Source organism: Carya illinoinensis, chromosome 4 (genome assembly GCF_018687715.1).
Source record: "Carya illinoinensis cultivar Pawnee chromosome 4, C.illinoinensisPawnee_v1, whole genome shotgun sequence".
Taxonomy (NCBI): Eukaryota; Viridiplantae; Streptophyta; class Magnoliopsida; order Fagales; family Juglandaceae; genus Carya; species Carya illinoinensis.
The window spans coordinates 44,037,627-44,065,444 of record NC_056755.1 but is presented as its reverse complement, the minus strand read 5'-3'; the positions used below and the strand labels follow the sequence as shown (position 1 = coordinate 44,065,444).

The 27,818-nt window shown below is 33.1% G+C and overlaps 2 protein-coding genes across 2 annotated transcripts; both read left to right on the top strand.

The window, feature by feature from the left end:
• Positions 1 to 355: 355 nt before the first annotated feature.
• On the top strand, positions 356 to 2,908 carry LOC122306551 (receptor-like protein 9DC3). The gene has a single exon (XM_043118975.1). The coding sequence runs from the start codon at positions 356 to 358 to the stop codon at positions 2,906 to 2,908; it is 2,553 nt and encodes an 850-aa protein (XP_042974909.1).
• Positions 2,909 to 19,737: 16,829 nt separating this feature from the next.
• Positions 19,738 to 22,524, top strand: LOC122307021 (receptor-like protein 34). Its single transcript, XM_043119624.1, has 2 exons — positions 19,738 to 20,245; positions 21,681 to 22,524. Exons 1-2 carry the CDS (start codon positions 20,089 to 20,091, stop codon positions 22,391 to 22,393), a joined length of 870 nt encoding a protein of 289 aa, XP_042975558.1. The 5' UTR covers positions 19,738 to 20,088; the 3' UTR covers positions 22,394 to 22,524.
• Positions 22,525 to 27,818: the final 5,294 nt, after the last annotated feature.

Here is a 27,818-nt window from a genome sequence, read left to right as displayed (position 1 = left end):
GTGGCACGTTTCTATCACATGGAAATTTCGAACTAGTTTCTTCTTCTTTCCTAATGATTTTCACAATCAAAGGAGGAAGTACGACCATTTGATAGGCAAATTGTATTTCATTATTATTGCTTCTTTTGACAATTTGGACGACCACGTTAGCAGCATGTGGGATAACTAGTTAGTGAAGCAATTTTCCTATATTTTCCACAATAATTGAAAGGATCATGGTAGTCGTCATTCACGTACATCTTGGTCAAAAGAGAATTCTTGATATTTTTCTTCTTCTTCTTATGGGTCTATAAAGTTAAGCCCCTCGCTCTTTCCTCTATCTAAACATAGTGCAAATTAACGATTTTAAAAAGTTATGGATATCTATTTGTATCGTGAGTCGATCATATTCATGCGATTGCTTTTCCCTTTGATTGCATGCCTCCTTCTCTTACTCCCTCGCTCTTTGTCCTATAGTTATCTTCCTCCGCTTTGCCATCAAGAAGAGAAGATAGCTCTGATGCAATTCAAGGATAGCTTTATCATAAAAAACATGAACTCTTTCTGGGAATACACTGAGGAGAACCATCCTGAGGTTGCATCATGGAGGATAGATGGAAATAATACCAATTGTTGTGTATGGGATGGGGTTGAATGCAACCAAGACACGGGTCATGTCATCGCCCTCAACCTTCAGAGCAGTTGTCTCTATGGTTCTATCACCTCCAATAGTAGTCTCTTCCGCCTTCATCATCTTCAAAACCTTACTCTTGTTGGTAATGATTTCAATCACTCCCAAATCCCATCTGAGATTGGTAATCTTTCAAGCCTAATACATCTGCACCTCTCTAACTCCAATTTTTTAGGACAAATCCCCTTTGAAATTCAATACCTATCCAAGTTGTCTTTTCTCTCTGTGACTCAATTTTCTTCTGATGGTTATAATTATTTATATACCACAAGTCTGACAAGTTTAGTGCAAAATTTAACCAACCTTGAAACGCTTGAATTTTCTGGTATCAACATATCTTCTATTGTTCCTGAAAGTTTGGCAAATTTATCTTCTTTAAAATTTCTAACTCTGGATGGCTGCGGACTGTACGGGCGATTCCCAACCAGATTTTTTCAGCTACCACACCTACAGTTCCTATCTGTTTCATACAATAAAGATCTCACTGGTCATTTGCCCGAATTTGACACAAACTCTCCTCTGGAGAAGTTATTTCTTGGCAGCACAAATTTCTCTGGTAATTTACCTGCTTCAATTGGAAACCTTAATTCCTTAAGTTTCTTCACAATTGACCATTGTAATTTTTCAGGAGCCATCCCAAATTCATTTAGTAACCTTACCCAACTCACTTGGCTAGACCTTTCACAAAACTCATTCAATGATTTGTCGTGGCTCACCAGAGCTAGTTCAAATGACATTCTTCCACAATTTCAAATTTTACGATTAGCGAATCTCAACCTAACCAAGTTCCCAGATATATTACGAAACCAAAGTAAATTGCTGACCTTGAATCTAGAAGGCAACAATCTTCATGGCTTGATACCCAAATGGATGTATAATGTAAGTAAAGAATCTCTTCAATGGCTCTACCTTTCTAACAACTTTCTCACTGGCATTGAAAATTTTCCAGCAATTATCCCATGGCCAAATCTCTTATATATTGATTTTAAGAATAACATGATGCATGGATCACTTCCAATTCCACCACCATCCCTAGTGTATTATTTCGTCAGCAGTAATTCACTCACCGGAAGGATTTCACCATTTATTTGCAATATGAGTTCACCTATAGTGCTTGATTTGTCCTATAACTCTTTGAGTGGCATGATTCATCCATGTTTTGGCAACTTGAGTCAATCTTTGTTAACACTAATACTACGAAGCAACAACTTTGACGGCACTATCCCAAAAACATGGGCAAAAGGATGCCTCCTAAGGATGTTGGACTTACGTCAAAACCAGTTACAAGGTCATTTGCCAAGATCTTTGGCCAATTGTACTGAGCTTGAGTATCTTCATGTTGGCCGCAATCAAATCAATGATACATCTCCCTTTTGGTTGGGAACTCTTCAACAATTGAAGATTCTTGTTCTTCATTCTAATTCATTCCACGGTGCAATAAAGAGTTATGAAACAAATTGCACATTCCCTAACTTGCGTATCATTGACCTCTCTCACAACCATTTCTCTGGAAATTTGCCTACAGGATACTTCACACAATGGGATGCTATGAAATCCATTGGTGTAAAGAATTTATATTACCTGAGCTACTCGGTCTACTATTCAATTACAATAGTGATCAAAGGTGTGGAGTTGGAGTATAAGAAGATCCAAGATGGCCTCACAGTCATAGATTTCTCATGCAACAGATTTAAAGGAGATATTCCAGAAATCCTAGGGAATCTAAAAGGACTTCATGTGCTGAACCTCTCAAATAATGCTTTCACTGGTCATATCCCATCATCCTTTGGGAACTTGACACAGCTAGAATCATTAGACCTTTCTCAAAACAAGTTGTTCGGAGAGATACCTCCTAAATTAACCCAACTCAATTTTCTTTCAAAATTTAATGTGTCACATAACTGCCTCACTGGACCTATACCACACGGGCAACAGTTTGGAACATTTGAAAATACTTCATTCGAAGATAATAGAGGACTGTGTGGAAGGCCATTGTCCAAAATCTGTGGAGATTCTGACATTTCAACGCCTCCACCTTCAACCAGCTTTGAAGAGAATCAGGGTCCAAAATTTTTCTTTGAATTTGGTTGGAAAGTAATTGTGATGGGATATGGATGTGGATTCGTATTTGGAGTTGTTATCGGGCACATTGTGACAACTAGAAAGCAAGATTGGGTTATCAAGATTTTTGGCAAGAAGCAACGCCAAACTCGAATAAAGGTGAATGGTAGGAAATAGTAAATGAAACTTAGTCAAGTAATATGTTGTCTTTTTTTTTTTAAGTGTCATTTGTACTTCTTGTATAATTGTATCTTAATGGATGGAATTGGTAGTCGATCTACACAAAGGTCAACTACTGGATGAGCAATTGCTTGATAGATGAGGATTGTGCACACCTATAAAATGTGTGAATGTAGTTAGCAATATTCAGAGTTATTTTTTGGTGAAAGTTTTCAAAATCATGATGGTGAATGCAATCATTTCAGTTAGCAAGTAGCTTGATAGATAAGGATTGCACACGCCTATAAATCATTTCAGGCAACATAGTACACGCCTTGTGGATCGACTTTGGCATTGACGTGAAACTTGATCTAGATAGATGAGGATACTCGTGCCTAAAGAAGAAAGAAACAACCCAAGTGTATGACAGAAGGTCTAAACGGAAAAGAGAAGAGTCAAATATTGTTCTGTTTTTCATTGATGCTTAGTACACCGAGTGAATACATTTTATAGGTGTATAGCCATAAAAGAATGTACCCAAATATATGCCAGCTCATCTTTTCTGTTAGGCCTCTCTCTTTGATTCTTCTGGAATGTGCTGTAGGTCTTCTAGGCTCTTCCTTGAGCAGTGCTCGTGCATAGCAGTAACAGATGGTGCTCCTCTCTTAACAGTGCCTATGATTTTCTATTCATGCAGTTTTGATCATATTTCTAATGGGAATGTTGATCTTGAGGAGAAGATAAAAAAGGGTGGCCTTTAACCCATTGATTTTGTCAAAGTGAAGCTTCAAAGACAAGCTATATATATATATATATATATATTAAATATGAATAAAAATCAAACAAAAAGAGAGACCTTTATTAAGAGATAGGTAGAGAAGTTTACCTAAATATTTAAATCTTCTATATATAACACTCAATCAAGAATTGAGTTGATGCTTAAGTCTATCATAATATATAGAGTCAAACACATAAGAAAAGAAGAGCGAATGTTCGAATGTATGATATGGGTTTGAATATCATTTTAGTACATAGTATATTAAAATTGAATGCATTACACATTACATTCAATTTTTTAAATGAAAGAAAGAAAGGGGAAGACGTGGAAATATTAGATCGAAATAAATAAAAAATGTGTCTATTAATTTATTAAATGTTGCAAATTCCCTCAATATTATATAGTAGTGTTGAAATTATATTAATGTGTGGCCCCATCGTGTCTTATACATGATGCAAAACAATTAATTAATTTTATGTGATCTTATGGCAATAATATATATTTATACTTCATCATGAGCTTATGATAATTTGTATAATAATTATGCTAATTTAAATTAATGTAAAGCTTCAATTAGCATTGGATAATTATATATATATATATATATATATTATATGCTGCTACACTAGCAGTACTACTGGATCATAACATTATCGTCATTTGAAGTTTTGTATTTTCAATAGGAGACGTTGTAGATTGGCAAGGAGGAGGCCCAAGTTTCAATAGATAAAAGAAAGAGACATATATAATGGGCCGGGCCTTCTCACTTCCCTCTTCCTTCCGCACAGTCATAAAACAAAAGAATTATATATAGCCCATCTATTCTTCACTGGACACAAAAGATCAGAGACAAAACCTCAAAAACGGTCGGGCTGTTTAATACCCAGTAACAGCCCTCTAATTACAACGTCTCGTAGGCTCGTAACTCTTTTATTTTACATGCTGTATACCTGTCTACACCGAAGATCAAATGAAAAGAAATACATAGAATTTCTTAGATTTTAATATCTCTAATCATATTAATTGAGTGGCATATATTATTAAGTAATTAATTTGTAAGTGAAACACTTAAATAAATTGTTACTTAGATCAAATATGGAAAACATTATTTCTCTTTCTTAATTAACATGATACGGTCTTCAATCAAGAAATTAAAGTCTTCATGATATGGAATTAGTTGGATCTGGAAATTCTCCCCATCCTTTCGTTCTCTGTATTTCTCTCTCTCTCATCTCGAAATCCCATCCCGCTCCCTCAATCTGCTTTCCAATCTTCACCCCCCGCTTTCTCCTCTCATGCATTCCCACTCCCTCACTTTCTACTCTGTCTCTACGCCTACCCCTCAAGGCCACCATCTCACGTGACACCATAACTCATTAACGGGAAAATAAAAATTAACGGAAAAAAGAAAGATTAATGTAACATAAATAGTTACTTATTATACTAAAATAGATATATTAAACACGAATAAAAATCAAAGAAAAAGATAGATGTTTATTAAGAGAGAAAAGTCTACTTAAATCTTTAAAATCTTTTATATATCACACTTAATCAAAATTGGAATTGATATTTAAGTCTACCGGTCATATACGTAAGAGAAGAAAAACGATAGTTTGAACGTTTGACATATTAAACATTTGTCTTTTTTGCTATAAGAAAGGCTATATATCTTTAAGAAAAATCAAAGAAAAAGAGAGACATTTATTAAGAGAGAGATGTTTACCTAAATTTTTAAATCTTCTATCTATCACACTCAATCAGGAATAATGTGGTTGATATTAAGTCTACCATAAGAGAGTCATACATGTTAAAAAATAAGAGTGATGGTTTGAACGTATGGTATAAGTTTGAATATCATTTTAGTACACGGTATACCAAAATTGAATGCATTACATGTTGCATTCAATTTTTAAAATAAAAGAAATAAAGTGGAAGATGTGGAGTAGTCCATTTGCTCTACATATTGATTTTCAAATTGCCACTTCTAAATGTGCATGATGTGGGGTACGAAGATTGATGGTTCTTACCTATTTGTTAGCTTTCAAAGTCATTTTCCTTATCGTGAGTGGCAATTTTCTACCACAGATACATGTTATCAAGAAATTTTCAAGTAATATGATCATTTTCTTTTATAATGATTTTTACAGTCAATTAAAGAGGAAGGAAGACCATTTGACTGGCAAATTATCTTTCAGTATTGTTGCTTCGTACTCTCTATTTTTTTATAGAAACATTTTGACGCCAAGCATAATTGAGTAAATGAACTTTGATGATTTTCATGAAAATTAACAAATTTACCGGTTCTTTTTAATGTTAGACAAGCTATATATCTATCTATAATAATAAGTGGCTATCCTATTACTACATAGATAAACAATAAGTTTCTCATTCCGTTTTTTCATCCGTGTATTGTGTATTGTGTATTCCGTTTTTAGCTGCGTGACAAAGGCAGCCGATGATGGCGACGATGCACGACGGGGAGAAGGTGATTGAGCGATCTGTGAGAGAAAATTCTTGAGGGAGTCGAAAAATCGAAGTGGCACTGGGCTAGAATAACTTTGGGAGAAAATGAAAAGGAAGCCGTTGGGGGTGGGGCGGAAAAAGAAGAAAACTAATCTAAATGGAGAAGATATTCATACTGCCCCACAGTGGAAAAGGAAAAATGTTGCAGTTCTCGGCGTTCATGACACAGTACCCATGGTCGACGAGGACGATTCCAGCGTCGTTTCTGCTTCCCTCTCAGTGGCCCCAACCCCACAAGGAGGAGCTCCTTCTTGCCATGGAGGACCCCGATTTCGTTGAAAATGTACCTTTCAACTAACCCCTTTTTACTTTAAAGATTCCATCTAAAGCTTGGTTTCCAACAAAAGTTTTAATCTTTCGATCTCTTTGTGAGGTTGTAGTCAAACATTGCCTTCTGGGTTTTGAAACATTTAACGGAAATTGCATTCTCATGTAACAGTTCGTAATTTCTGACTTCATTCTCATTGTAAAGGATTAGACGATTAGGTCTAATTACATTGGTACGATACGCTGGAGACAATGCTAATTATGATTTGGATTTGAAATTAATTTTTATGTCACCTAAACCACCATCTGCACACAATCAAGTGTAAAAAGGCTTTAGTTTGAAGAACTGATCGTTAAGAGTTTTGCTTTGCATGTGTAAGAGGTTTTGTAAACTTATAATCTGGTGAGTTTTGTTCACTGATCCAGTATTTAACAGGAATTCTTGATCTAGCTGGATATGTTTTTCTGAATTAAATGCATGAGGCTTTATTGGTTTGTTTTTTACATGTGAGCCTCCATAATCCACATGCACTACAAGAAAAACGGATTTTTGCAACCAATTAATAGCAACGAAAAGAGTATTTGCAACCAAATTTGGTTGCAAATACTCTTTTCGTTGCTATTAATTGGTTGCAAATACTCTTTTCGTTGCTATTAATTGGTCGCAAAAACTCGTTTTTCTTGTAGTGATGCTTGATTCAAAATGTGATACTGTATAGGTTAGTCAAAAGTTTAGAACTTTGGATGTTTCATCAGATTGCTATAGCTGATTTCAAAGTCTTAAACTAATGCCGTGTGCAAGTTATTTAATGTCGTAACTTAGTTGAACAAGCGGGAAGAGTGAAATCGGCAATGTCTATGAATTGTCTCCTCCAATTTCTTCTGTATTCCTTAAACATTTTTATATTGATGGGTGAAATCTACCCCGGCTCTTGCTCTTTATGATTATTACTATCGTACATAATGTAAAATTAATCTGCCAGATTAAAATGATGATCTGAACAAACATTATGAATTGTTGTGGTGAGGATGATTAGTTGGACTTGAGTAGTATTAAAGGTTCATAGGCGGTTGTATCTGTAATTTTCTCCTACCGTAGAGGGTGGTAACTGGGATATGTTTCGAAGAAAGCATATACCATTCCAGTTTCAGTCCATTTTTAGAAGATTGTAAGAGATGCCCTCCAATTTAAATTGTTAGAAATGAGACTTCTCTATATGCAGTATTTTACCAAAAAAAAAAAAAAATTAAAGAAAGTTTCTGTGATGTTGAAATAGTCTTTTGATTCTATTTGACTTCATAGATGTTGGTAGAGTGGTGAAGTCTTGCACTTACAAAGTGGTAAGTGACAAGCCATTTTCTCTAGATTTCTGATTGCCTTCCCTTGAACTGTTTAGTTTCCATTAGGATGGCATTTATATCCATCATACTCAGCATTTACAGTGGAGAAATTTTTTATTTTCTCTGTAAAAATTCAATTTTCATTCCCATAACTAAAGTGCTGGCTGTACTAACACAGTTTCAGAAATGGTACATTGGTGATTTTGCTCTGTTTCCTGTATGCAGTTTGTGAAGGATAACCATAACCATTGTAGTTGGATATGATCCTTTATATCTAGATATTTAATTGGGTCATGATTAAACACATTCTGCACCTTTTAGTTTTAATCCATTTTTTCCCTTTTGATATTTACTACTTATTGGCTATTGATATGCATTAGCTTTTGTTGGTTAGGCAAATGCGAGTTTGAGAGTCTGGTGAGTAAAGTATACTCTATGACCTGTAATATAATTTGTTTTTTAGTAGAATTGATGTGGACTTATATTTAACTTCATTTATCATTTTTTAAGGTGTTGTGTTTGGTTTTGGCTTGCTAGAAGGCTTAAAATTTCATTAATTAAATTTGAATCACTTACATGGAGAGACTTTGCAAGTCTTTGATAAAACTCAAGTTATATTACATCTTTTAACATGGTTCGATGTTACTATCACAGTCCATGTAACATGCAGTTGTTTATAATCTTTTCAGTTATTATATTTGACAATTTAGCAATTGACACATCTATAAAACTAGGTGGGAAAACACTGTAGAAAGTAGTTTTTAAATGAAAATAGCCTAACAAAGGATTCTCTTTTACCCTCTCGCTGAGCACATAGCGATATTTGTGAAGAAAAAGCAACAAGACATTAGATTTTTTTTGGGTATGAACCTTGCTTACATTTCTTATTTTTAGTGAATGTTACTGCCAAACTTTAGGGCCTTTTCAAGTGATTTTGCAGTTGGCTTCAGTGTTTGTGCTTCTGTGTTAGGGTAAGTTTAGTAATTTGTTGTTCTAAATGTGTGATGTATGCAGCTGTAAGAATGAAACGTTGGGAAATTTTATTTCCAGAACAATTTCAACTGGCTTCGTTTCCAATATTATTTACATGAACTAAACCAACATATAGCTGAAGGCCAGAGAATGTGAAAACCATATTATTCAATCCGGTAAAATGAGGAAAAATAAAAAATTTCATATGTATAAAAAGAGATTCAAAAGTACACTGAGTTTAAGTACTACTATAATCCCAATGAAAATTTCATCCATCTTCTCATATGTACCTAACGAAAATTTATATGAGCATACATTCATCTATTTCAGACTAGGAATAATCTTTTTAGATGCATACCAAATTATTCACTCATAGCACATTGTTTTATAGGTATCACTCATGGCACACTTTAGAATCTTCTATCAAATATATATATATATATATATACGAAGAAAGGTAAACCAATATGCAGATCAAGTTCCTTGATGCATGGAGTTAACATGAGTACTGAGAGAAATCATTAATGTGTACATTTAGTTATACTCTTTTTGCAGAATTTTGGATGAAAGAGAATGAAATTGGGAAGCATGCACAGATCATCACCTGGGCATGTTTAGCTTTAACATAAGGACTATCACCACACGGAACCTTGTGTATGATATGAAACAAGCTGCCTCTCTCTTTTTGCCTTTTTGAGCTCTTCTTTGAACTTCCTTCCATTTTATTTCTCTGCGTATGTACTGTGTTTGTGTGTTTTCTTTCACAGACACCAACCCTAAAGAAGAGAGAGATGAATGAAAGGTGGTTTGGTACTCCTAGAAAGGGAGACAAAGGTCAGAGAGAGAAGCCCATATGTACAGAGCTGTGGGGGAATATTAGGTGTTGAAAACATGAATCTGGACCACGGTTGTGTCTATGTTCCTCCATGTAGGTTACAGCTCAACTAACAGCCAATCAACTGCTCTGAAATCCGTCTGTTGGTAAATTTGTCAATCAATTATTCAACCTTCACAAAATACTGAGCCTCCTCCTGTATGATATGAATCGGTCTTTCTATATATCCGGTTTATATATATATATATATATATATATATATATATGTCACCGCCCACCAATTATATATTTTCATTCCTATTGGCTTCTATATTTAGTCAAACTTAATCCTCACAATTTCTATTATCTCCTCGAATGAAGAGATTCATGTGTTTTTCAACATTTTTATGTCGAAATTTCGATTGTTGAAGCTGGTATCGGATTTTGGGGAATGAAACTTCCAAATAGTTTTGTACATCATAAAAAATGGGGTATGATCTCGTACCACAACCAATATGGCGTGGTTCTCCATATTCTATATATAATCTCCCAAACCTCAAAGATATCCAATCCAAATTAGATAAACCCTTGTAAGAAGTACAATCCTATGTGAATACAAAAGTCGTTATTAAGTATTTGTAGAGTACGAATGATTCTCATCTTACCACAACAGTAATATAACTAAAATTGTTCATATAAGCACAAAGTTTAGTACTTGACATAGTATCATATGATAGGATATATAAGAACATCAATAAATGATGTCTGTATACTTCTATGAAACAGTGCAGGATAGTACCTCCATATTTGTTTTTTTTTTTTCCCAACTGATCGGCATATAATCCACATGTTAAATCAAGAAATATAATTTGATAATAAAGCTAGCATGGGATATTAGAGTAGTATTGTTAATTTATTAATTTGCACAACAAACCAAAAGGAAGGGAAGAATCATCCCCGGCCCACGATGATGATTTGGGCTTCAATATGGTGTTCTTCGCTTTTATCTATAAAATAAACAGTAAATAAACAAATAAAAATAAATAAAGAGAGATAGAAATTTACGTGATTCGATATAATACCTACATTCACGGGTTGTTTAAGGGTGAAATCCACTATAATGGGTAATCTTACAATATCTCATGGTCACACATATCTCACAACACAATGGAGAAATTTAGAGAAGATCTTTTGGATCGAGTTGCTGTGTATAGTGGAGTTTAGCATATGAAGCTTTTGTGGAGAGTTCCTCTAGAGCGGGCTTGGGTGTCAGGGTTTGTAGAGAGTTTCCGCATTATATAGATCATGTCTATTTCCTTGGAGTGATTGAGTGTAACTTGCCTTGTGGAACGTATTCCATTTAGAAATTTGAATCTCTTTCCTTTTAGGAGTCTGAGTCTCTTTTCTTTTAAGAATCTGAATTCATTTCCTCTTAAAAGTCTGAGTCAACTTGTCTTATCTTTTCTTAGATTTATTTTTTAGTTTCATTTTCTACTTTATCTCAAAACTAAATTATAGACAACTGATTTGACCCCTACCAATATATATGGAAGGCAAGAAATACAGTAGTTTATGAGCAGCAACTAGCTCCGGCCAGCCAAATCAAAGCCAACAATAATGTGTATAGAACACCACGCGTACGTACTCATGCATGCAGCTTCGTACGCGCGTATATATATATATATATATTAATCAATAGTAATGGCCCGACCAAACAAGTCATGTAAATATATAATTTCATAGTTAAAGCGTACGGTGGTTTCAATGAATATGGCATGACTTGCAGCTAGCTCAATGAATATGACTATTGCATATTCATATCGTTGCAAATAGCAACGATATTTTACATTATCTATTTTTGACCAAAGACAACCATTTTTTAATTCAAAATACCCATTCAAACAGTAACTAATTCATGAAAATATCGATATTTGATGTTGTCCTAATTGGTAGTTTGATTGATAACATGATGCATTAATCGATCTGAGACTTTAATTGGTTTGCAGGTGTCGCTTGATCTTTTACTGAAGGCTTGGCTCTGGTTAGTGCACGTATACGTTACGTTGTTGATCTTACGTACGCCATCTGAGCTTTTTTTTGTTTTATTTTTCCAAAAAACGAAAAAAAAAAAAAAAAAAAAGACCAACCAGGAAACATAATAAATTTTTATGGGAATCATGCTACAGAAAAATTGTTGTTGTATGTGTTTATGACATCACGTGGTGTGGATGCAGAATCTGGCCTTTAACGTTGTCGGATCCAGTTTGGACTGAAGTCCTTGGATATATCTTGATGTTCGATAAATTAGTTCTTGCATATTGAGAATATATTATCATCGATTAATGTTACTCGCCAGAGAATTTATGACAGTTCGTATGTTGAAGATTCCTGGAAAAAATTAACAGCTTTCTGCATATATTCTCACGTAAAATATTATGATTTTGAGGGTTAAAAACACGTAAAAATAGAATAAAATAGAAAAAGGGATAGAGAAGAAAGAACGAGGAAGAAAGATTTTGAAGGTTACATCTTTGCTAATTGCTATTATCAATTGTTATTAAATACGTAACATATAGATGTCCCTATTTATAAGTGATCTGTGAGACTAAAGAAAGAATATAAATACAATAAATTAATAATACTTATTGATTTACACAGCATATCAAAGATGGTAAAGAATAAGCTGTCATATTGCCATACATACTAGCTAGAATATTATGAATATATTCTAGAATAAGTATAGTACACCGCAACACAACTGAGGTTTTATGACGGTTTTGAATTTATGGCAGTCTTGAAACCGCTACCAAAACTCCTTTTCTATGATAGTTAAGGAAACCGTCACTAAAGGTGGATGATAAATGGTTATATGTTCTAATTATAATAGTGTGTCATTCAAATGTAACCTCAGAAGATGTCATTTTCGAATGAATACATGCAAACGTATAAGATATTATGTTCGAATGGTTCATGTATGTTTGAGCATTAAGTCCACTTACGTGCGAACATGTAAGTTATTCTTTCAAACGTTAGAATGTGTAAACTATTCATTCGAACGTTTTGTCTTACAGTTCGAACGATTTAGTTTATGTTCGAACGATTATCATTAACATTCGAACATGAAATGTTTTAAAATCAAACATGAAATTTCAAATTAAAAAAGATTGTGAATTGAAATAAAAAAACATTAGATATATTAAATGATATTGTTTATTACATAAAATATAGAATAAGAAATATATTAAAATATAAATACAAAATACAATTAGATTGCAGAAAAAGTTCAAAACGAGTTATTTACAAAAGTATGAAGTTTCTCAGTCAATATGTTGACCCTTTCATTTAGGATATCTAAACAATGGCCAACCTCGGTGACACTGCTGTATTGATGCAATCTGTCGGTTGATGTGTGCAGTAATATTTGAGACCATCGCATCGACCTAAGCAGGGTGCACATCTCCTGCAGATATACCCATCAAATGTTGACTAGTATATAAATCAAACATGAATAAAAATCAAAGAAAAAGAAAGACATTTATTAAGAGAGAGATGTCTACCTAAATTTTTAAGTCTTTTATATATCACACTCAATCAAGAATAATGTAGTTGATATTTAAATCTACCATAATAGAGTCATACATGTAAGAAAAGAAGAACGATGGTTTGAATGTTTGAAATATTAAATGTTTGTCTCTTTTGTTATAAGACAAGCTATATATATATATAAAAATCAAACATGAATAAAAATCAAAGAAAAAAAAAGGCATTTATTAAGAGAGAGATGTCTACCTAAATCTTTAAGTCTTCTATATATCACACTCAATCAAGAATAATGGAGTTGATATTTAAGTCTACCATAATAGAGTCATACATGTAAAAAAAGAAGTGCGATGATTTAAACGTATGGTATAGGTTTGGATATCCATTTAGTACATGGTATACCAAAATTGAATGCACTACACGTTGCATTCAATTTTTGAAATGGAAGAAAGAAAGGGAAAGATGTGGGATAGCCTATTGGCTTTACATATTGATTTTCAAATTGCATCTCCTAAATGTGCATGATGTGGGGTACGAAGGCCGATGGTTCTTGCCTATTTGTTGGCTTACAAAGTACTTTTTTTTCTCATCGTGAGTGGTGATTTTCTACCACAAACGTATGCTTTTAAGAAATTTCCAAGTAATATGAACCTCTTCTTTTGTAGTGGTTTTTATCGTCAATTAAGGAGGAAGGATGACCATCTTACGGGCAAATTGTATTTCAATATTGTTGCTTCGTACTCTCTATTTTTTTTATAGAAAGATTCTAATGCCGGGTAAAATTGAGTAAATGAATTTTGATGATTTTTCATGAAGTTGACATGAAAATTAACAACTTGATGATTTTGATTCATTTTTATTAAGCATGAATAAAAATCAAAGAGAAAGAGAGACGTTTATTAAGAGAGATAAGTCTACTTAAATCTTTAAATCTTGATCTATATATCACACTCAATCAAGAATGGAGTTGATATTTAAGACTACCATAATAGAGTCATACACGTAAGAAAAGAAGAGCGATGGTTTGAGCGTATGGTATGGATTTGAATATCCTTTTTGTACATGGTATACCAAAATTGAATGCATTATATGTTGTTGCATTCCATTGTTAAATGAAAGAAAGAAAGGGGAAAACGTGAGGTAGCCTATTTGTTTTATATGTTGATTTTCAAATTGCTACTCCTAAATGTGCATGATGTTATTGATGTGGGGTACGAAGACCGATAGTTCTTGCCTATTAATTTGTTGGCTTTCAAAGTCTTTTTTCTCGCCATGAAGTGTCAATTTTCTGCCACATATGCTATCAAGAAATTTCCATGTAATTTTCTCTTCGCTTGTAATGATTTTCACAGTACTCATAAGAGTAACAACGGCCATAAATTTGATGGCAAGTTGTATCTCATTATTATTGTTAATTTGTATTCTGGTATTTTTTTTATTTTTTTAGAAAGATTACAAAGTACATCAAAATTTTATTTTTATCCTACTATGATGAGGTGGTATTTCTGATTAACTTTTATTTATTTATTTTTTAAAATAATACAAAGTGTCAAACTTAAATAAAAATATATAAGATGAAATTAAGATAATAGAAAGTGTGGTCGCAAACATCATTATAATTAATTAATTATTGCAAGTTTTATTCCCTTTCCACAATTAGTGCATGATCATAATCCCTTATATAGCTTGCAAGTCTATTTGTCTTCTTCTGTCACAATTAGTGGAATGCCAAGAATTTGAACAAGGAACATAATAAAAGCAAAAAAAAAAAAAAAAAATTAAAGCCATAGACTATTTCGCTTTATCATATTTTTAATTTTACAACAAGGATTGCAATCTCATCGAACATCGCAATTAATTGTCACCATATATATATATATATATGTATATATTTATTTTCCACATAGAAGTGTATTTTAGTTTGGCTCATATATATGCACTGTTATTGGTCATTTTAATTTTAAGCAAATTTGGCGATAAAACATGGATCTCCATCAAAATTTAATCCAAGAATATGAGGTAGTGTATGAATTGGGACAAAATATCGGGAGAAAATAGAGGACCTGAGAAGCATAGGAAAAGAAGTTTTTGTGTATATTTTTCATTAAAGAAAAATGAATGTATCGATTTGAAGTTTCAAAAAAATTATTGATTTTTGTGTTTTATTTTGAAGTTAATAAAATTTTTATTGATTTAGATTTGGATAATGATTAGGTAATGATTAGATGAAAAAGTTGAAAATTTCAGTGTTTTTTATATTGGAGTGATGTTTCAAAAGAAAATTATGAAAAATTTTGATCATTTTTCATCTCATCTCATCTCATTTACCAAAAACACCTCTGCCATAATACAGTGACACACGTAAGAAAAGAAGAGCGATAGGATGAGCGTATGGTATGGGTTTGAATAGATATACCAAAATCGAATGCATTACACGTTGCATTCAATTTTCAAAGGGAAAGAGAGAAAGAAACAAATGGTTTGAACCTATTTGTACATGTTGATTTTCAAATTGCTACTCCTAAATGTCATTGATGTGAGGTATGAAAGCTCATGGTTCTTGCCTATTTGTTGGCTTTCAAAGTCTTTTTCATCATCTTGAGTGGCCATTTTCTACCACAAATGCATACTATCAAGAAATTCTCAAGTAATATGATTCTTTTCTTTTGTAATGACTTTTACAATCAATTAAGGAGGAAGGAAGACCATTTGATAGGCAAATTGTATTTCATTATTATTGCTTCATACTCTCCCATTTTTTATAGAAAGATTCCGGTGACCGGCAAAATTAAGTAAATGAACTTTGTCAATTTTCATGAAGATGACATGAAAATTAACAAGTTTACCCGTTCTTTTTTGCTATAAGTCAAGCTATAAATATATATATATATATATATATATATATATATATATATATTAAACATGAATAAAAATGAAAGAAAACGAGAGACGTTTATTAAAAGAGAGAAGTTTACCTAAATCTTTAAGTCTTCATCTATATATCACACTCAACCATAATAGAGTCATCCACGTAATAAAAGAGTTAAAAGCGACGGTTTGAACGTATGGTATGGGTTTGAATATTAATCAGAATAATTTTACATATAACCGTGAAGTGTGTAAATGCTGCATAATGACTTTAAAAAAGAGTGTGGCCCATTATTAAAAAATTAATTATTTTCATGTGGATCCATGCTTTATTTACTTTTTTCAAAGCAATTACGTAACAGTTGCACAATTCACAGTAGCAAATATCTTTTCTCAAGAAAGAAAGGGAAAAATGCAGGATAGCCAATTTGCTTTACACATTAATTTTCAGACTGCCTATGAATGTATTATGTTCATGATGTGGCCCTGTGGGGGTACGAGGGCTATATATGGTTCTCGCCTCCCTCTGATCTCCAAAATATCCCTCCTTATTAGAGCTTCTACTTTTGTTGGGCGATCCCTGCTAGTTTTGCACTTTATAATTTAATTTAAACCGTTCTTTTATATATACTATAGATCATAACCTAAAAAACTTAATCGATCCCCAACTAATGTGTCAAAGCCGACTTTTTGAGTCCTATGCCATTAATTTGTTGGATTTCAAAGTGATCTTCTTTCTCACCGTAAGTGGCACGTCTCTACCACAGAAATTTCCAAGTAGTTTCCTCTTCTTTCCTAATGATTTTCACAATCAAAGGAGGAAGGACGACCATTTGATAGGCAAATTTTATTTCATTATTATTGCATCTTTTGATAATTTGGACCACGTTAGCAGCATGTGAGAAAACTAGTTAGTGAAGCAATTTTCCTATATTTTCCACAATAAATGAAAGGATCATGGTACTCATCTTTCACGTAGATCTCGGGTGAAGGAGGATTCTTGATCTTCTTCTTCTTGCATTAGGTTTATAAAGCTTCACTCTTTCCTCTGTCTAAACACGATGCAAGACATTTTAAAAAGTCATGGACACTTATTCGTATCATGAGTTCATATTCAAGCGCTTGCTTTACCCTATGATCGCATGGCTTCTTCTCTTGCTCGCTCTGTCTTGTAATCTGCAATATCCACTTTGCCATCAACATGAGGGGGTAGATTTGATGCAGTTCAATGATAGTTTTCTCATAAACACAGAGAAAATGACTCTGATGTTGTGTTAGCTGTAATTTGAAAATATTAGAATTTTATTAAAAATGGCAAAATCTTAATAAACACACCAAAAATAAATACGGAAATAAATAAGCAATCTGCCAAAAATGAGTTCAAAATGACTTTCTAAACGATAAATAAAATATTACCATAAAAGACAAAAAATATCTAAAAATGGAGATTTGAATGCACACCAAACTTCATTGGGTGACCATGACGCGTGTGCCGAAAAGAGCTTTACGAATTTGGGTCATATGCGCAATTCGGATACCTGTAATTAAAGTTATAGCCAAAATACCGACACGTGTTCAAAACTTCCCTAAATCAAGGAAATATAATGGTTTCCTACTATACTTGAGCTAATCTGAGCTCTCAAGGTAGTTTAGCACCATTAACGTGTAATCTAACAGCTTAGTATCATCTGACTCGCTGACTCAGACGTCCTCCATCAAATTCTAAAAAATACATAATTATTTTTCACTTTTATCTTATTATGACGAGATAGTATTTTTTGTCAATTTTAAATTTCTTTTTTTTTTTTAAAAAAAAGATAGTCTGAAGAAAATATAAGAAAGTGTCAAACTTATAAAAATGTGATGTAAATATGATATATATATATATATATATTAAAAATCAATAAAAAAAACAAAGAGAAATAGAGACGTTTGTTATTAGGAGCGATAACTCTACCTAAAAATCTTCAACTCTTCTATATATCACACTCAATCAAGAAGTAATAGCCTTGATATAATTTGAGTCTACCATAATATATAGTCATACACGTAAGAAATGAAGAGAGATGGTTTGAACATATGGTATGGGTTTGAATGTCCTTTTAGTACATGGTATACCAAAATTGAATGCATTACACATTGCATTCAATTTTCAATGTGAAAGAAGGAAATGGTTTGAACCTATTTGTTTTACATGTTCATTTTCAAATTCCCTCTCTCAAATGTGCATGATGTGAAGTACCTACAAAAACTAGTGGTTCTTGCTTATTAATTTGTTGGCTTTCAAAATCTTTTTCCTCACTGTGAGTGGCAATTTTCTACCATAGATGCTATCAAAAAATTCTCAAGTAATATGATCCTCTTCTTTTGTAATGGTTTTTACAGTCAATTAAGGAGGAAGGATGACCATTTGACGGGAAAATTGTATTTCAGTATTATTGCTTTGTATTCTCTCTCTTTTTACGGAAAGATTTTGACGTTGGGTAGAATTGAAATTAATTATGACTCCTAATTCCAATAGATGATTAGCGGAGAGAAGATAAGAAATTCACCAAAAAATACAGAGAAAATGACTCATGTTCTATTTAAAATTATCAAAATTCAAGAATGTCAAAATCAACCCACAAACCGTGCTGTAATTCGCTACTATATAAAAAAAAATAAAAAATAGTTTGAAAGTTCTAATAAAAAGAAATAAACCTATGGAGTAGTTTAAGAAAAAATGGATTCTGTGTTTTTTTTCCTAGTTGATTTGATAATGAAGAAAATTATCTTTCTACGCATTATTTTCTTAAAGTGGAAAGGAAAATCATAATGCTTTCAACTTATTTAATTAAATGATTAAATTGTACCCTAATTTCTTAAAGTGAAAAGGAAATTTATTGTGGACTCTATAATCTAATTAAATGGATTAGATTTAAATTTGGACAGTGAGTTGAGATGAGATGAAAGTTGAAAATTGAATAAAATATTGTTAAATATTATTTTTATTTTGATATTTAAAAAAGTTGAATTATTTATTATATTTTGTATAAATTTTTTTAAAAATATAATAATTAAATGAGATAAGATAAGAAAAATTGAGATATTTTGATATCCAAAACCGTAATCTCTTAAGTTGACATCAAATTTTATTGAATTTGGAAGTTAAAAAAAAAAAAAGAAAAGTAAAAAGCACTGACATAAACAGTATGATCACGTGAAAAAATTTAGTCCCACTTCCAATTTATTTATAATAAAATTTAGTCCCAATCTTTGTTTTAAGTCAAATATATAATGTTTCCTTGACTTCCGGTTTGCATAATTATTTTTTCGACGGTACTTCAACCCCCATAGAGGTGTAGCCTGACAGAGTTTTCGGTCTTTTTTTCATACATTTTTTTTTTTAGATTTTGAAATATTTAAAAAAAACATTCACAACGTTATTAAATATACTTTATTAATTGCTAAGTAAAGAAATCACCTCTCAATTGCCCAATTATTTTCCTTATTTTTTAATCTCGCAAGAAATAGAAAAATTAGAGACAAAAAAAAAATTGCTTTTCAAGCAAACAAGTTTGAGTTAATTAAGGGGCTCTCAATTATTTGAAAAAGTATTGCAGTTGAAAAAAACAGAGCCATAGACTATCTTGACATTCACGACCACGTTAGCAGCATGCATGTGGGATAATTAGACGCATTAGTGAAGCACTTTTCCTATATTTTCTACAATAATTGAAAGGATCATGGTAATCGTCATTCACGTACATCTTGGGCAAAAGACAATTCTTTGTCTTCTTCTTCTTGTTATGGGTCTATAAAGTTAAGTCCCTCGCTCTTTCCTCTATCTACAAACATAGTGCAAGACATTTTAAAAAGTTATGGATATCTATTCGTATCATGAGTTGATCATATTCATGCGATTGCTTTTCCCTTTGATCGCATGCCTCCTTCTCTTACTCCCTAGCTCTTTGTCCTATAGTTATCTGCCTCCGCTTTGCCATCAAGAAGAGAGGATAGCTCTGATGCAATTCAAGGATAGCTTTATCATAAAAAACAACTCTGATTGCGAATACACTTTGGAGAACCATCCTGAGGTTGCATCATGGAGAATAGATGGAAATAATTCCAATTGTTGTGTATGGATTTGAATGCAACCAAGACACGGGTCATGTCATCGCCCTCAACCTTTCGAGGAGTTGTATCTATGGTGCTATCACCTCCAACAGTAGTCTCTTCTGCCTTCATCATCTTCAAAACCTTACTCTTGCTGGTAATGATTTCAATCACTCCCAAATCCCACATGAGATTGGTAATCTTTCAAGCCTAATACATCTCGATCTCTCCTACTCCAACTTTTCAGGACAAATCCCCTCTGAAATTCAATACCTATCAAAGTTGTCTTCTCTCTCTATCTTCTTTTGATGGTTATAGTGATTTATATACCAAAAGTCTGACAAGTTTAGTGCAAAATTTAACCAACCTTGAAGAGCTTTTGCTTAATATCAACATATCTTCCACTGTACCTAAAAGCCTGGCAAATTTATCTTCTTTAAAGATTCTAAGTCTGATTAGATGTGGACTATACGGGCAATTCCCAACCAGAATATTTCAACTTCCACACCTACAGGTTCTAGTTGTTCCAGGAAATGAAGATCTCACAGGTCATTTGCCCGAATTTCACACAAACTCTCCTCTCCAGTATTTATCTCTTGCCAGCACAAATTTCTCTGGTGATCTACCTGCTTCAATTGGAAACCTTAATTCCTTAACTACAATCTATATTAACTATTTTAATTTTTCAGGAACTATCCCAAATTCTTTCAGTAACCTTACCCAACTCACTAGCCTAGGCCTTTCACAAAACTCATTCAGTGACTTGTCGTGGGTCACCAGAGCTAGTTCAAATGACATTCTTCCACAATTTGAATATTTAGGATTGGCTCATCTCAATTTAACCAAGTTTCCAGATATATTACGAAACCAAAGTAAATTGGAGACCCTATATCTAGACAGCAATAGTTTTCAAGGCTTGATACCCAAATGGATGTATAATGTAAGCAAAGAATCTCTTTTAGATCTCTCCCTTTATGACAACGTCTTTCTCACTGGCTTTGAAAATTCTCCGGCAGTTATCCCATGGCCAAATCTAGAATCTTTAGACCTTGAGAATAACATGATGCATGGATCGCTCCCAATTCCACCACCATCCCTAATGTATTATTTCGTCCTCAATAATTCATTCACCGGAAGGATTTCACCATTTTTTTGCAATATGAGTTCACCTATAGTGCTTGATTTGTCCTATAACCATTTGAGTGGCATGATTCATCCATGTTTTGGCAACTCGAATCAAACATCTTTGTCAGTGCTAGCACTACGATGCAACAACTTAGGTGGCACCATCCCAAAAACATGGGCAAAAGGATGCCTCCTAAGGATGTTCGACTTGAGTCAAAACCAGTTACAGGGTCATTTGCCAAGATCTTTGGCCAATTGTACTGAGCTTGAGTATCTTCATGTTGGCCACAATCAAATCAATGATACCTATCCCTCTTGGTTGGGAACTCTTCAACAGTTAAAGATTCTTGTTTTCCATTCTAATGGCTTCCACGGTGCAATATGGAGTCCAGAAACAAATTACTCGTTTCCTAGCTTGCATATCATTGACCTCTCTCACAACCATTTGTCTGGGAATCTGCTTGCAGGATACTTCGCACAATGGGATGCCATGGAATCAGTTGGATCAAAGAATTTATATTACCTGGGGGACTTGGTCGACTATTCAATTACAATGGCAATCAAAGGTGTGGAGTTGGAATATAAGAAGATCCATGATGACCTCAAAGTCATAGATTTCTCATGCAACAGGTTTGAAGGAGAAATTCCAAAACAAGTAGGGAATCTAGAAGGACTTCATGTTCTGAACCTCTCAAATAATGCTTTCACTGGTCATATTCCATCATCCTTTGCAAACTTGACACAACTAGAATCATTAGACCTTTCTCAAAACAAGTTGTTCGGAGAGATACCTCCTGAATTAACCCAGCTCAATTTCCTTTCAAAATTTAATGTGTCGCATAACAGCCTCATTGGACCTATACCAAATGCGCAACAGTTTGGAACATTTGAAAATACTTCATTCGAAGATAATAGAGGACTGTGTGGAAGGCCATTGTCCAAAATTTGTGGAGATTCTGACATTTCAACACCTCCACCTTCAACCAGCTTTGAAGAGAATCGGGGTCCAAATTTTTTCTTTGAATTTGGTTGGAAAGTAGTTGTGATGGGATATGGATGTGGTTTCGTATTTGGAGTTGTTATAGGGCACATTGTGACAACTAGAAAACCATATTTGGTTATCAAGATTTTTGGCAAGAAGCAATGCCAAACTCGAATAAAGGTGAATCGTAGGAAGTAGTAAATGAATCTTAGTTAAGTAATGTGTTGTCTTTTTTTTTTTTTTTTTTTTTTAAGTTTCATTTGTACTTCTAGTATTATTGTATCTTAATGGATGGAATTGGTAGTCGATCTACAGAAAGGTCAACTACTGGATGAGCAATTGCTTGATAGATGACGATTGTACACGCCTATAAAATGTGTGAATGTAGTTAGCAATATTCAGAGTTATTCTGTGGTAAAAGTTTTCAAAAATCATGATGGTGAATGCAATCATTTCAGTTAGCAAGTAGCTTGATAGATGAAGATTGCACACGCCTATAAATCATTTCAGGCAGCATTGTACACGCCTTGTGGATCCACTTTGGCATCAACGTGAAACTTGGTCTAGATAGATGAGGATACTCGTGCCTAAAGAAGAAAGAAACAACCCAAGTGTATGATAGAAGGTCTAAACGAAAAAGAGAAGAATCAAATATTGCTCTGTTTTTCATTGATGCTTAGTACACCGAGTGACTACATTTTATAGGCTTATAGGCATTACGGAATGTACCCAAATATATGCCAGCTCATCTTTTCTGTTAGGTATCTCTCTTTGATTCTTCTGGAATGTGCCGTAGGTCTTCCAGCCTCTTCTTTGAGTAGAGCTCGTGCAGAGCAGTAGCAGATGGTGCATAACAGTGCCTATGATTTCCTATTCTTGCAGTTTTGATCATATTTCTAATGGGATATAAAAGGGCGGCCTTTAACCCATTGATTTTGTCAAAGTAAAGCTGCAAAGATAGCTACAAAAGACCAATACCTGAACTGAAGGATATAAAGATATAATATTAATTGAAAATGCAATTAGAAAAACCCTTTTGTCTGAACTTTCTCTCCAGCATCTCCCTCGTTTCAAAATATACTCTTATTGGGAATTATTTACATGTCTGGATAGTTCTTGGATTTTCTTTCCGATATTTTATTGAATTAGTTCAATTAACTTGAAATGATGTTCATGGAGATGGACGACAGAAAGTGACCCGTTCTTTCTTTGTACTAATTCAATATATAATATATGAATAAACATGACCCGTGTTGAGAACTTGATAAATAGCAGAGAAAAGCTAAAACAGAGGAAGAATATGAGAATTGTGTAATCTGATGTGAATGAAATCGATATTACTTGATGTCAAATACATGAAGGTCTTTGTAATATTTATACTACACACAGAAATAAATGTATAACAGAAATAACTGTATTTTAAATCTTCTCCTTCTCTTTTTCTGCCTTCAGCTTTTCTTCTTTAGACTTCAACTCCATGCTGTCAATATGCATGAGAGGCTATACTCCAACAACCCGTTCTCAATTCGTTGTAATAAAGTCATCCACGCAAGAGAAAAAGAGCGACGTTTTGAGCTAAAGTATGGTATGGGATCATTGTCATCTCTTTTTTGGCTTTCTTTAATTTGAATCACACAAACTGAATTTCCAACTCGATCTTATCCTCATGACCGATCCTAAACTTCTAGTGTTGTGTTCATGATTGAAACAGAGCAAGAGAAAAGTATTATATATAGCCCATGCATTCTTAACTGGAGACAAAAGATCAAATGAAAAGAAATACATAGAATTTCTTAGATTTTATTATCTCTAATCATATTAATTGAGTGGCATATAATATTAAGTAATTAATTTGTAAGTGAATAACTTAAATAAAATGTTGCTTCATATATGGAAAAAATCATTTCTCTTTCTTAATTAACATGATACGGTCTTCAACCACACTCAATCAAGAAATTAAAGTCTCGATGTGGAATTAGTGTAACACAAGTAATAAAGTCATTCACGCAAGAGCGACGGTTTGAACGAACGTATGGTATGAGGTTGAATCTTTTCATGAATTCGAGGTGATCATTATCCTATCTTTTGTGGTTGATCTTTTGAATCATACAGACTAAATTTCCAACTCGATCTTTTGAATCATTACCCATTCTTTTTTGCTATAAGACAATCTCTCTCTCTCTCTCTCTCTCTCTCTCTCTCTCTCTCTCTCTCTATATATATATATATAACATGAATAAAAATCAAAGAAAAATAGACATTTATTAAAAGAGAGAAGTCTACCTAAATCTTTAAGTCTTCTATCTATCACACTCAATCAAGAATAATGGAGTTGATATTTAAGTTTACGTAATAGAGTTATACACGTAAAAAAAGAAAAAGAAAAAAAAAAGAGTGATGGTTTGAATGTCTTTTTAGTACATGGCATACCAAAATTGAATGCATTACACATTGCATTCAATTTTTAAAATGAAAGAAAGAAAGGGGAAGACGTTGGATAACCTATTTGCTTTACATGTTGATTTTCAAATTGCCTCTCCTAAATATGCATGATGTGGGGTACGAAGGCTGGTGGTTCTTGCCTATTTGTTGCTTTCAAAGTACTCTTTTTCCACACCTTGAGTGGTGATTTTCTAACACATATGCTGCATGCTATCAAGAAATTCCCAAGTAATACGATCATCTTCTTTTGTAATGATTTTTACCATCAATTAAGGAGGAAGGACAACCATTTGACGGGCAAATTGTATTTCAATGTTATTGCTTTGCACTCTCTATTTTTTTATAGAAAGATTCTGATGCCGGGTAGAATTGAGTCAATGAACTTTGATGATTTTCATGAAGATGACATGAAAATTAACAACTTTGATGATTTTTATTCATTTTTATTAAGCATGAATAAAAATCAGAGAGAAAGAGAGATGTTTATTAAGAGAGATAAGTCTACTTAAATATTTAAATCTTGATCTATATATCACACTCAATCAAGAATGGAGTTAATATTTAAGTCTACTATAATAGACTGATACACGTAAGAAAAGAAGAGCGATGGTCTGAACGTATGGTATGGGTTTGAATATCTTTTTAATACATGGTATACCAAAATTGAATGCATTACACGTCGTTGCATTCAATTGTTAAAATGAAAGAAAGAAATGGGAAAACTTGAGGTAGCCTATTTGTTTTATATGTTGATTTTCAAATTGTTACTCCTAAATGTGCATGATGTTATTGATGTGGGGTACGAAGACCGATGGTTCTTGAATCTTGCCTATTAATTTGTTGGCTTTTAAAGTCTTTTTTCTCATCGTGAATGTCAATTTTCTACCACAAATGCTATCAAGAAATTCCCAAGTAATTCAAGAATTTGAACAAAGAACATAATAAAAACAAAAAACAAAAAAATTAGAGCCATACACTAGCTATTTCGCTTTATCATATTTTTGATTTTACAACAAGGATTGCAATCTCATCCAACATAGCAATTAATTGTCACCATAGATATATATGTATATATTTATTTTCCACGTAGAAGTGTATTTTAGTTTGGCTCATATATATGCACTGTCATTGGTCATTTTAATTTTAAGCAAATTTGGCAATAAAACATGTCCGATATCCATCAAAATTTAATTAGAGAATAGGTAGTGTATGAATTGGGGCAAAATATCGGGAGAAGACAACGGACCAAAGAAGCAGAGGAAAAGTGTTGCAGATGGAGACAAAATAGCAAACGGTGAGCCATGCACCGTTTGCTTCTTTGGTTTATTAGGCACCGTTCGGTGCTTTTGTAATTGTTAGGCACCTCCCCACCTCCCCAAGAATCATGCAGCAAATTGCTGCAACGTAGTGATCTGCTCTCCTATAAATAGGAGAGCTTAAGGGTGCAGACAACAGCGTGCAGTAGAGAGTGCAGAAGAGAAAGAAGAGAGGAAGAGAGTGGGTGAGTAGAGAGAAATTTTTTTCTGTAAAAATCATTTCATAGTGAAATAACAGCAGCTGTGGACGTAGGCAATTGCCGAACCACGTTAAATTTCGTCCCTCCTTTATTTAGAATCGTCTCTGTGTCAGAAAAGCTCCCAACAAAAAGAAGTTTTTGTGTATATTTTTCGTTAAAGAAAAATGAAGTATGATAAAAAGTTTATTGGTTTTTGTGTTTTATGTTGAAGTTTATAAAATTTATATTGATTTGTGTTTGGATAATGATTAAGTATTGATTAGATGAAAAAATTGAAACTTTCAATATTTTATATTGGAGTGATGTTTCACAAGAAAATTATGAAATATTTTGATCTTTCTTCGTCTCATCTCATCTCATTTACCAAAAGCACCTCTACCATAATACAGCGACACACGTAAGAAAAGAAGAGCGATAGGATGAGTGTATGGTATGGGTTTGAATATGGTATACCAAAATCGAATGCATCACACGTTGCATTTGATTTTCAAAGGGAAAGAAAGAAACAAATGGTTTGAACCTATTTGTACATGTTAATTTTCAAATTGCCACTCCTAAATGTCATTGATGTGGGGTACGAAGGTGATGGTTCTTGCCTATTTGTTTGCTTTTAAAGTCTTTTTCCTCACCCGAAGTGGCCATTTTCTGCCACATATGCATGCTATCAAGAAATTCTCAAGTAATATGATCATCTTCTTTAATAATAACTTTTACATTCAATCAAGGAGGAAGGACGACCACTTGAGGGGCAAATTGTATTTCATTATTATTGCTTCGTACTCTCCCATTTTTTTATAGAAAGATTTTGATGGTCAGCAGAATTTAGTAAATGAACTTTGTTGATTTTCATGAAGATGACATGAAGATTAACAAGTTTACCCGTTATTTTTTTTCTATAAGTCAAGCTATATATATATATTAATCATGAATAAAAATAAAAGAAAATGAGAGACGTTTATGAAGAGAGAGAAGTCTACCTAAATCTTTAAGTCTTGATATGTATATCACACTCATTCAAGAATTAAGTTGATATTTACATCTATCAACATAGAGTCATACACATAAGAAAAGAAGAGCGATGGTTCAGACATATGGTATGAGTTTGAATATCCTTTTAGTACATGGTATACCAAAATTGAATGCATTACACATTACATTCAATTTTTAAAATGAAAGAAAGAAATGGGAAGATGTGGGGTAGCCTATTTACTTTACACGTTGATTTTCAAATTGTCTCTCCTAAATATGCATGATGTGGGGTATGAAGGCTGATGGTTCTTGCCTATTTGTTGGCTTTCAAAGTACTATTTTTCCTCACTGTGAGTGGTGATTTTCTACCATAGATGCATGCTATCAAGAAATTCTCAAGTAATATAATCATCTTCTTTTTAATGATTTTTATCGTCAATTAAGGAGGAAGGACGACCATTTGACAGGCAATTTGTATTTCAATATTATTGCTTGGAACTCTCTCCTTTTTTTTTTTTTAATAGAAAGATTTTGGTCGGGTAGAATTGAGCCAATGAACTTTGATGATTTTTATGAAGATGACATGAAAATTAACAAGTTTACCCTATAAGTCAAGCTATACATTCATATATATATATATATATATATATATATTAAACATGAATACAAATCAAAGAAAAAGATAGAGATGTTTAT

Excerpts from the sequence above, each read along its gene's own strand:
- LOC122307021 (XM_043119624.1), top strand. The coding sequence starts at position 20,089 with ATGGAAATAATTCCAATTGTTGTGTATGGATTTGAATGCAACCAAGAC. Across the intron at positions 20,246-21,680 it reads TCAAAACCTTACTCTTGCTG|GATACTTCGCACAATGGGAT; the intron begins GTAATGATTTCA and ends ATCTGCTTGCAG.
- LOC122306551 (XM_043118975.1), top strand. The coding sequence starts at position 356 with ATGGATATCTATTTGTATCGTGAGTCGATCATATTCATGCGATTGCTT.